Source organism: Saccostrea echinata, unplaced genomic scaffold (assembly GCF_033153115.1).
Source record: "Saccostrea echinata isolate AGI-Se365-2 ecotype Australia unplaced genomic scaffold, CSIRO_AGI_Sech_v1 ptg000005l, whole genome shotgun sequence".
Lineage (NCBI taxonomy): Eukaryota > Metazoa > Mollusca > Bivalvia > Ostreida > Ostreidae > Saccostrea > Saccostrea echinata.
Window position 1 is genome coordinate 3,550,780 of NW_026889754.1, and position 11,330 is coordinate 3,562,109.

The window sequence follows — 11,330 nt, forward strand, 5'->3', positions numbered from 1 at the left end:
TAAGGACCAGCTATTCTTCCTAAGTCAATTTCATTTTGAAGTTTATCTAGAACATAATCAGCATGTTGGGTGGTGGATGAATGATTACGACAGAGACGTGGCTTTGGATATGCTGAACAGCCTAAACTGAACCCAGACTTAAAACCTTGAACTAAGTAATGAGAAAGAAAAGGGTCAGAACCTTGTAGGTAATGCTTAAGAAGATGTGCTTGTACTGGGGTTGGTAGTTTTAGGTTTTCCTGATTGGGTCGAAAATTGGTTGCATTTTGAGTGTCTGATTTTTGCTTTGTGCACTGAATTCGGGGATGTGTGTCTTTGCACACTGAGCATAAGTGTCTGTATGGGCAGTTTGATGATGTACATTGTTGGCCATTGTTGTAAGTGTAGCAAAACCTGATTGGACCCCGAAAGGACTGATTGTTTGATGTTCTGCTGCGTGAAAATTGTTGGTTATGTGACTTTGACATTGTCGTAACTCTTAAAATTAATTCATTAAGGGGTTGTTGCCAAGGCAGGTCTGACACCTCACGCAACTTCCTAAACTGCTCATCATATAACCTCCAGGCTGAATCACCATTGGAGGCATGGAGGTGGCGGACTGTTGACATGTACTTAAGCAAATTTGTGGCTGACTGAGAATTTGACTCAATATAAATTGAAATGAAAGTCAAAAAGGCATTTGTCCATTGATAAATGGATAATGGAGGTTTCCCTGACTGTTTGGCATTTAATTTGATTGATCCTTGATCAATTTGTACAGACACAGTTTCCTGTTTGTGTTCTGGCAGTAACACCCTTAAGTCGATATACTGGTTAGCCCAGATTTTTTGTTTAACACGCAAGGGAATTGTTGCCCCCAATGGTAAACCCCCCGATAACTGCAGTGGTGTAACATTGTTATCATCCACTGAACTACCAACAATTGACTCACCCCCAAAGATTTTATCCAAAGTAAGAAGGAAACGATTGTTGGGCTGCACCTCAAGCATTGATTGTATTCACTGCTGTGTCAGTTGTGTCAGGCAAACTATTCCCAACAGGCGCTTGCTGTGGCATGTCCGAGTCTTTACTGGGCCCAGGGGATACTGGAATTTTCCTGCTGTCTGTTCCGGTCATTTGGCCCTACTTCTTTAGTATGGCGTCCGCCAGATTGTCATAGTCAATCGTGGGCAGCGATTTGTCATTCTGCGACTTTTGTTTCCTCTGTCTCTTAGGAGTTTGCCCACTAGTTGCAGGCTCTTGCCTTTTCTTGGGTGGCATTGCTGAAATTGAGACATATAATGAAAAGCTTTTTTTTTTCCAACTTACAGCACCACTGTAAAGTTCTGTATGTCAAATCTATATGTTATATACTGACATATATGCTTGAGAAGAAGAGGTTTCTCTTAGCCCTCAAGTATTAATTAGCAACAACTTCAAACTGAAATACATGTCTGACAAACAGGTAGTATAAGCACAAGTGAGTGATGCCAATAGAAAACCTGACAAATGGTCAGAGTTCAACACAAAAAATCCTGCTAGCAGGAAAAGGATGGCAAATGGTCATCCCATCATGTACAAATGGCACATGATAACAAACAATGGTACAAATGGTACCAGAACATGCACAATGTACTTTGACAAATGGTCAAAATTATACAAGTTCAAACCTGCTAGCAGCAATGAATGACAAATGGCCATTCAAACCAAGTACAAATGGTACATGGTAAAAAGAAAGTGGCATCACTCGGTGAATGACAAATGGCCATTTAGACAAGTGCAAATGTTACCTGATAAATATGAATAAATTTTTAAATTGCATGGCAGCACTGTATGAACAACAAATGGTCATCCAAAACAAAACCCAATGCTACCTAGTAAGATGTCAATTGTGGTACGTACCCCTAATGAAATAGGAATACATGTAGCATTGAAACTAAATATAAAGACATGTAATATGACACCACCAATTATAAAACATAGCCGCAGAGCTCCAGATAATTTTTTACCTCAAAGTGTATTTACTCCCTGATTTTCAAATCAATGCAGATTTTGCTTTTCAGCAAAATAATCAAAGATTATTTTGCTAATCTATTGCTCTTTTGACATCTTATGTGATTTTTAGCTTTTATCGAAATAAGTGTTTTTGAAAGTGGAATGTAAAAAAAAAAAAGGACAGTTTCTGCATTTATCAATAACTAGGTTAATGAAATTTTAAAAATTTTGTCAGCTTTTAGCAATAACTGAGAAACATTTCGGGTTTTTTTTCCACCAGAAAGACCATACGGTAGGTAGAGTTACCACGGGTACACAGATTAAGCCTATATTGACCGTAGCAAGAGTTACCGAAAAAGATATCCTTCCTTTGGCCAATTAAATAATTCTTTGGATTCTCATCCCACCTGCCCCTCTAAAAATGTCCAGTCCCGTTGATTTCCATTTTGTTTGTTTGTTTTTTTTATAATAAAAAATATATATTAAATTTTGCTATATAAATTGTTGGCATCGATCGAGGTAAAAGTTTTAGAGTTACTTCCCGTTTGCATTAAAAGTGGCGTGGTGCTATTTATAGCACATGATCATGTGGAAAGCAAAAAAAAAATTATTTTCATACAATTAATAAAGGTTGTCGGCGGACTTTAGTTGATATTATTGCTACAGAAAATGGTAAATATACAAGAATTGTTTAATAAACAGTTATAAAGGATAAATTAGACACCATGCGTGTTTTGCGCAATTTTGACAAATATAAAAAATTTGGATGTTATATGAACAGTGGAAATCTGTGATATTTTCAGACAAAGTACGAGTATTTAATATTCAAATTTTTCTCTTGAACCGTAAGTTGGCCTAGGTTATTCCGAATACGCTTATAAATCAAAAAAATTAAACACTGAGCTGACCTTAGTTAAATCGTACCTGTATCATTCAATCCATTGTACGCAGTACTTTCGTAGTGTAATGCTTATTTATGATGGCTAATGCATAATTGTACGCCTTGTTTTAAATTTTAATGCGTAATTTGAAAAATTCAATGCATAATTCTGCAAATACGCACCTTATCTGGAGCTCTGAATTAGCCAAACATACATGTACTGTAACTAGCATGTTAACTCAATGAACTACTGCTATGATGAGTGGTAATCTAACCAAGTAAACTATACACATTGTGCAAGGAAATAAATATAATTTCAGTTGTGAATATTTAATAAATGAATAAGAAAAGGTAACATTTACCCAACTGAAAATGGCAGATGTACCCACAAACCTATATTCCTGGATATGAATGACAGTTAGCCATTAAATAAATTTTGATAGAATCAACACATGATAAACTGACATAAACCAAACCTAGACCTCAATTTGTGTATAGTAAGCAGACAATATTGGTAACTTATAAACTTAATTTAGATTTATTTGCACAAGACCTAAACTGTTAAAATTATAGCATTCTACAGCTAGCTGATCTATGTGTTTATATAGCATATTCAAGTAATTTATAATGCTATGAATGATATCTACTGCTATATGAAATGAACAGCATGGAGCAAGCATTAATTGCCCCATGCGTATAAATAGAACATGATTACCCAATGAAGCGAGAAGCTCGCAAGACGGCCCTCTTTACACTTTGAAGATATTTCCTCATCTGGCTGCTGTCGGTGCGGGAACACCTGATGTGTACGCCATCTCTGCTCAGGAATGATAAGTCCTTCCAGAAACCATGGTGCTGGTGAAATGAGATATGGTCAAGAGAGGAGGCCCAGTTCTGTAGACAGCAATTAGCCTCGACAACCCGGGAGTTGTAATCGCCCCTCCTGTTGCGTCGCAGTATTTGGCCGATAACGACATGCCGCACTCCACACCCCAGAACTAAGTAATTAGCATAACTCTGGATTTGCCTCACCAAGGTGTCTACGGCTATCTTGTTATTATCTTGGTCATTTCCTCCGACCTGTAGAAAAACCATCTGGGGAGGCGGATCAAATGTCGTAAATTTGGGTCTGTGAGCCATGCGATCGACAGTTAGACCTCCTTCACAAAGAAACTGTACATCGAATAAATGTCTATAAAGTCTCAAATTGTCGTTCTCAGTGTTAAGAGCAATAAAATTCTGCAAACGACGAATAAAGGAATGTCCTATAATCACTACGTGAATGGGAGCCATTGTTTGTCTACTTTCGTTTTCACCACACCGACAACAACACAGGAAAATATCCAAAGAGGAACACGAAATAAAAATTAATTACCTCTCTCGAGAAGTCATAATTCTCTATTAATCCAAAATATTTTAAGCAAATGATTGGCCGTCTTGTCTTTACAATAGCAGTGGATAGAATGATGCTAGTTCGCTTATCTCAAAAGGATAGAATTACTGGGGGGGGGGGGGGTGTCCCCACGGGTTTACTGATAAAGAGGCACAAAGTGGGGATTTACACTCTTGCATACAATACATGAAACTTAACTTAAAATAATTTTACTAGCATAAAATATCATGCTTGGAGTTTTATTTTCAAAGATATTTGGCTGTGGAAGCATTTATTGTGTACTGCTATAGTAGAACCACCAGTGGCTCTCTCAGTTGGAGTATAATGGTTATACATGATATAGTTTTTAATATTAATCTTATCAGTTTCTTTTAAATGTGTTTCTTGTAAACATATTGCTACAGCGCAATGGTCCTGAATTAGTAGGGACAATTCATTAAAATTAACTTTAAAACCTCGACAATTCCACTGAATAAGTGTAGAATGATTCATTTTTATTTATTATGGGTAATGGGGGATATCCTCCCCTTGTTCTTTTTGGGGGAAAGACTGCTGTCTCTTGAGGAAGAGGACTGAGATCGAGTAAAATCCATTTCCTGAAAGATCCCGAATTTATTATGTAACGCAAAGGGATCATTCGCCCCTTTGGGTATCCGATCACTAGATTGTTTTGGAGTACTTTTCAAAGGAGACTTATTTTGTCTCCCAGATGATCTTGAATTACCTGCAGCTACGGGTTTTTGTGCAGCCGCGGCTGCAGGGCCCGCAGATGCAAGCAATTATGTCGATTTTTGCTTTGTCATTAGATGACAAAGCAACCACAGTTACAGAATTTTGTTGAGAAATGTCATCTTCACTGACCTGTGTCGACACATCCCTCTTTGAGGATGTCTTTGGAACTGCTGCATACGAGGACAGATTAGGTTTTGGAACACTGTACATATTTACAAGTTTCTTTGCCTCTGGATAAGGTATTCGCTCTTCTGTTTTTACTTTCTGTATTTCTTTTTCTTTTATCCAAAGAGGACATTGCCTCAAAGAGGCCATGTGATCCCCTTTGCAATTCTTGCATTTTTGGTTTTTTCTGACAGCTTTTGCCGTCATGCCCCTCTTCATCACACTTGAAACAAGTTTCTACGCCTTTACAGTTATTTTGTCCGTCCCCAAATCTCTGACATTTAAAACAACGCAGCGGATTCGAAGAAGACTACAAATGATAATGCACGATTTTTTTTAATCTCCCATATGTCAGTAAACAATATATACGACATGGGTGATTGACCACCATATAGGATATGAAGTATCAAATGGTGGGCTCTGCCCAACCTTTATACACGGTGACAACTTATTACACTGAACAGTGTCTATGTGGGCGGCTTAAATAGGGGCCCTCAGATATAGCGAGTGAATAATCAAATATGGCGGACAAATTCCTTTTAACAAATCGTTTAAAGCTGAACACGACTCATAAGTAGGCATACGCCATTTTCGATATTACTATCTAAGATACCAGCACCGGGGTATACTCTTCGCATTCGTACACCTGATTGCTTTTTTTGTCAAGAGTATCGGCGTTGAATGGCGACCCGTGTTCGTGCTGGTATCTTGCATCACCTTTTTTACATTGAATTGCAGTTACGTGTATTTGTAGGTATCGGTGTGGAAAGGCGACGCGTGTTCGTGCTGTTTATCTTACATCACCTTTGTTTACATTTTATGGCAGTTACGTGCATTTGTGTTTGTTTGTATACTGCACTGACCTGTGCAAGTGTTGTCAGTTACTATGGTATCTTACTCTCCTGCATTAGAAGAAGTGCACATTTACGCTAATAAAATGCGAATTCTATTTAAGGCAGCAGCACTTTCCATAAACTACAAGTTATGTTGAAACAATCTATTACTTTAATTTTTAATTTTAACTAGGGTATGCCCTTGCGATATTGAAATTTGTTTGTGACCTACATACAGTACACATTACATGCATTTATCACGTGACTATCAAATAACGTGACCAAACCAAATTCAGTACAGAGCGGGGTATACAATGTTATTCAAAGAATGTTAAAGTCATAAGATAATATAGTACCTTTACAAAAATAAATTCAGTCTAAAAAGGTATGTATTTATGCACGTATATATTCTGTTGATTTCTTCGAAGTACGCCTTAACAGTGTTGCGTGGTACAAAAATGTGAACTGCAGCTTAAAACTACTCATTCAAACTATAAATAAAATCAAGTATTAAGGTATGTCACTCGTCAGCCTTTTAGAAAATTTCATTCAGAACCTCTTACTTAAAAACTATTTATTACAATTCAATCTTTATAACAAATTTAAATTAAACAATGTAAAATGTTCAACATTCAATTAAAAAACTGCTCAAAAATTCACAAAGAAGCAAGATTTCTGAGGGACTATTTCTTGTGGCGGAAGGATATTTAGCAGAAAATTCTGCAAATCTACACATTTATTAAATTTAATATCTTGGAACTTTAGCCTCACATACTTTTACTCAGAGAATATTTTCCGTTATGATAAGCCTGGAATATTAAATATAGGTCTCAATTTATATTTTTATAACAAAATTTACACCTTCGCTCAACAAACATTGCCAAGAAATGAATATATATTAAGGAAGTCGAGATAAAATTTACACAGTTTTTTGCCTGAAAATCGCATATTTTGACCAATATTTCAAAATTTACATCACTGACCCGAACTTTTTCTTTCATTATTTTAAACTACTCGATACTTTTGACCGATCAGCACTTAAGTCGTAAAAAGTTTGATACAAGAAAATATTCCATTGCCTATTTAGATTTTCAATACCCCAAATATGAGACTTTTTTTAGTGCAAAAAGGTCACACAATAAATTACGCGCATTAATTTGCATGATTTGTTCAATGATAAATATTATTCAAACTATTTTACGTAAAATAAGATTATGTTTATTGCCATGGTTACATCTTATAAAATATGATAACGGTTAAAGTGATTCACCAAAGAGTTACAATTTAAGTGCAAAAAGGTCAACTTAATTGTACCGTAGCTGTTAGATGCACACTGATCCCCCATTTTCTCTGCGATTTTGAGTCATACTATATGAGTACTTATCCAAAATATACTTCTCAAAAAATCCTTGATATAACAAATTTCACGAGTGACATGCCTTAAAAAAGTTTTTTGATAGATAGTCCCTACAAATGTAAGAGTCATGCAGTAACCTTATTTAAAAAATAATGTTGCATCAAGATTACACAGTTCTTTTTTTTTTTCAATATAAGCTCTGTAACAAATTGAAAGGAAAAATTCTTTGTTTTCAAAAAAATGACATACGTAAGCGAAAATCTATTTGTCCCTTGGGAGTAATGAGTGAACATGCATCCAGTTGAAGATAAATTAATGAGTTCAGTGTGGGAAGCTGATAGGGCATTTCTGATCAAGCAGGTGTTATCTATATCTCCTGGAAATTGGGCATAAAAATTAAAGATCTCTGTACACTCTCTTAATTGTAACTTATGTCCATCAAAATACATACTTAATGGATGACCAGCCTTTTATTTTTAAAATGAACTTGATATTAAGTTATCAAGATTAATTTGATTTTGTATAATTAAATATAATAATTTCATTTTTTTTTTTTCCAACAATCGATTTGTAGAGTGTCATGTCTCACAAACATGACAGGTAGTTTGCAATTTATTTTTTTTTTCAATGTAATAAAAAACAAATGTAATTATTAGTATACTCCGTTCTTAATGAGATCATAATGAATATTCATATCGCATCGAAAACGAGGCTAAGGTCGTACGTATCGAAGTACTACAATTATGGCGGATAATAAGTTGACAGCGTCTGCTACAAGCGATCTTAGCTTAGTGCCGACAATTTCGTTCTCTTTTGTCGAAGACATAAAGAAGAACTCTACTAGTTTAGGTACCAAAGAGATATCCGAAGGATATAAGTATTTTAGCGAGAAATACATCACAGACATCAGAGGTACGTAAACATGAAAAAATTTTCCCATGAAGGGGGCGGGTCAGATGCTCGGCGTATAGTACAAAAAACGGAGACCGGTAGGTCCCGTGATTTTGTTATCCCATTTTAGTGGAGTCAAGTTCAGTTGATTATGTAGAAATTTATCGATTTACTCTAAAAAGTATGTCATATATGAAAACTGTAAAAAAAAATTTATGTAATTTTTTTTATAGATTGATGTAGGCCTAGTGTAGATAAACACAATATTATACCAAGATTGTAAGGGCCTCCCCCATAAATATAAGTATACATTTGTTCCAACTACCTGAGTAACTGACAAGGAGTTTACAAAGACTAAATGATATTATATTTTTTTATACACATAATTTAATATTATTACTAAATATCTTTGCAGTGTATAAGATGAGTGATGGTTGTCTGGTCCGAGCTCGTGCCTTCCGATCACAGAGAAAAAATGAGTCGCCACATGACTTAGAGGTAAAAATTGAAAGGCAATTAAGCAACATTACTTGTTTTAATAATTATGTATTTCATAATGCATATGCATGCTGATATTTAGTACTATATAATGTGTTAAAAATTCTAGATAGTTTTGAAAGAAGGGCCAACTTATGACAGAGATTCCAGCAAATGTTCATGTGCCATTGGATTATCTGCTTCATGTGGACACATTACTGGCCTCCTGTACTGCTTGGCTCACATGAAAACAACCAATATGAAATCGGTTCCCAGAGATGTTGCCAAAACATCACTACCCCAGACATGGCACATACCCAGGGGTGAGAAGATAAGTGGGAGCTCATCAGACAGCACCACTGTAGTTGGATATGATTCCCAGAATCCCTACAGAGAGCCCCAAGGAATCCATTCTACACTGTAAATCCAATTTCTAGTAATACTGATGTGCTCCCTCTATCAGAATTGTGTGACAACTTAACCGCCATTGACAAGTCTTGTCTACTGTTGTCCACCATAGACCTTAAAGACAAGACAAAAGACACTGACACAAACTTTGCAAAGTTTCCTCGTGGCTCACCTATTGGTGTTCAGCAGAGGATGAGAAGTGAATATGTGTTGAACATTCTTGATTGTGAGGACTTTCCTACATTGCTAATGAAAAATGTAATGATAAATAGTTTGTTGGTGGTATTAGACTACACCAAAACTGTGAAAGGAGTGCATTAAGTGTGAGCAAAGAACAGGCATCAGATATTGAGGAGATGACTCGGCTACAAGCTCAGGACCCCAAGTGGCATCGGATCAGACAAGACCGGATCACAGCATCGGTTGCTGGAGAAAAGGTAAATAAAATACATTGTGCAATTGTACATGCATTTATAAATATTGATTACATTTCTAAAACTTTAATGTAAGTCATTCAATAGTTTAAAGCTTTCATTGAAACTTAGCATAGTACTTCTTCTAGTTACATGATCAAGTGAGATATTAGTTATTTAACCAAAAATTGACAATTTACCATTCTAGAGTATGAGCCACTTGTTGAACGACTCAGGACAACCAGAAAAGTTGTGAATTCAAGTATGCGCCATGGGATTGCCTGTGAACCTATAGCAGCTAATACTTATGTTGAGGTAAACTATTTTAAAAAGTAGATATGTATATACTGGTTATACATATATAACAATTCATTATTGATAAATTTCATTCATACATTTATTACAATAAATTTTCCCATATGTACATTAAATATCCCTCTTCAAAACATAACCAGTACATGCAGTTCATATTGTAGGCACTAGACCAAGAGATCAACATATACCCTTGCAGACTAGTGGTAAACCCATGGTCACCTTGGTTGGCAGCTTCACCGGACCGTAAAGTATACTGCCCTTCCCTTAATCCCTCGTATGGATTGCTGGAAATCAAGTGTCCAGTTAATCATCTGTCAGATTGCATATTCTTAGCAACGGATGAGAATGGATACAGACTGAAAGAGACCCACAATTATTACTATCAGATCATGATGCAGATGGCTGTAGCAGGGCTAGAGTGGTGTCACTTTGTGTGGACGCAGGAGGAGTCCCAACTGGAGCTGATAAAATTTGATCTTGATGTTTGGTTGGACATGAAAGCTAAACTTGATATTTTCTTTTTTCATTACTATTTAATTTGAATAGAAATTTGTTGCTCATTGTTGTTGCTTTTTGCCAAAAATTACTTCCACTAATCGGTCAGTTTAAGAGCAAAATGACTTTATGGAAAATTTTGCAAAATTTCAAAAATTTGACTCTAAATTTAATTGAAAAAGGTAAAAATTCTCTTAATTACTTTTAACTTCAATTATTTTTATCTATTAAGATGAACATACTAGTATTTAAAAAATCTGTAGAATAAATTTACTACGTAACAAACACTAGGGAAACAACATGTTACTGCCACTTGTATGTGATGAATATTTACACAATCAACTTTAACATTGCCATATAAGCTTTCTAGGACCAGTCTTTAACAAGGGGACCTCTAAACGAAGTAAGCATATTTGCTACTCCCCAAAGCTGGTTGATTGACCCTACCATAAGAGGAATAATAGAATCAAACAAATAGAATTCTTTAACTCTGCGTATATGCCGCTCAATATGAATTCTAAGTCTGGCAATTGCTTGAGTTTCTTCTACTTCTTGTGCAGTGAATTGTCCTTGACTCATAAGAAATGGGGGTGTGTCAACATCAATCCCAGTTCCCTCCAAAACCTTCTGTAGGGTAAAACCCTTATCAGCCATAACAGAGTCCCCCCTCTCTAGCAAATCTAAGAGACCACTCAGTTTAGTAATTTCTACATCTGAAATACATCCAGTATAAAGGCTTGACACAAAGGTAAGGGTACCATGGGGAGCAATATCCACTAGCCTTTTCCTAGTATGAGAGCTTTTATACTTGGAATAAAACTTTGATCCAAGAACAAGTGATGAAGGCCTCTCTTTTGATTTCTGTGCAGTCGATAATGATGCGTGTTTTTGGATACAAACATTTAAAGCAGTCTGGCATTTTCCTGTTAATTTGTTCTTTTGATGGCCAAATGTTTATGCTACCCAGAGCAAAATACAAAAAATGTGTCCAAGTAAT

The 11,330-nt window shown here is 35.9% G+C and overlaps 1 protein-coding gene and 1 pseudogene across 1 annotated transcript; one reads left to right on the plus strand and one right to left on the minus strand.

The window, feature by feature from the left end:
- Positions 1-3,565: 3,565 nt before the first annotated feature.
- LOC133179526 (uncharacterized) lies at positions 3,566-4,147 on the minus strand. Its single transcript, XM_061314263.1, has one exon. The coding sequence runs from the start codon at positions 4,145-4,147 to the stop codon at positions 3,566-3,568; it is 582 nt and encodes a 193-aa protein (XP_061170247.1).
- Positions 4,148-7,992: 3,845 nt separating this feature from the next.
- LOC133179993 (uncharacterized) lies at positions 7,993-10,380 on the plus strand (annotated as a pseudogene).
- The last annotated feature ends 950 nt before the right edge of the window (positions 10,381-11,330 follow it).

Coding starts and splice junctions, on each gene's coding strand:
- LOC133179526 (XM_061314263.1), bottom strand. CDS start 4,147: ATGGCTCCCATTCACGTAGTGATTATAGGACATTCCTTTATTCGTCGT.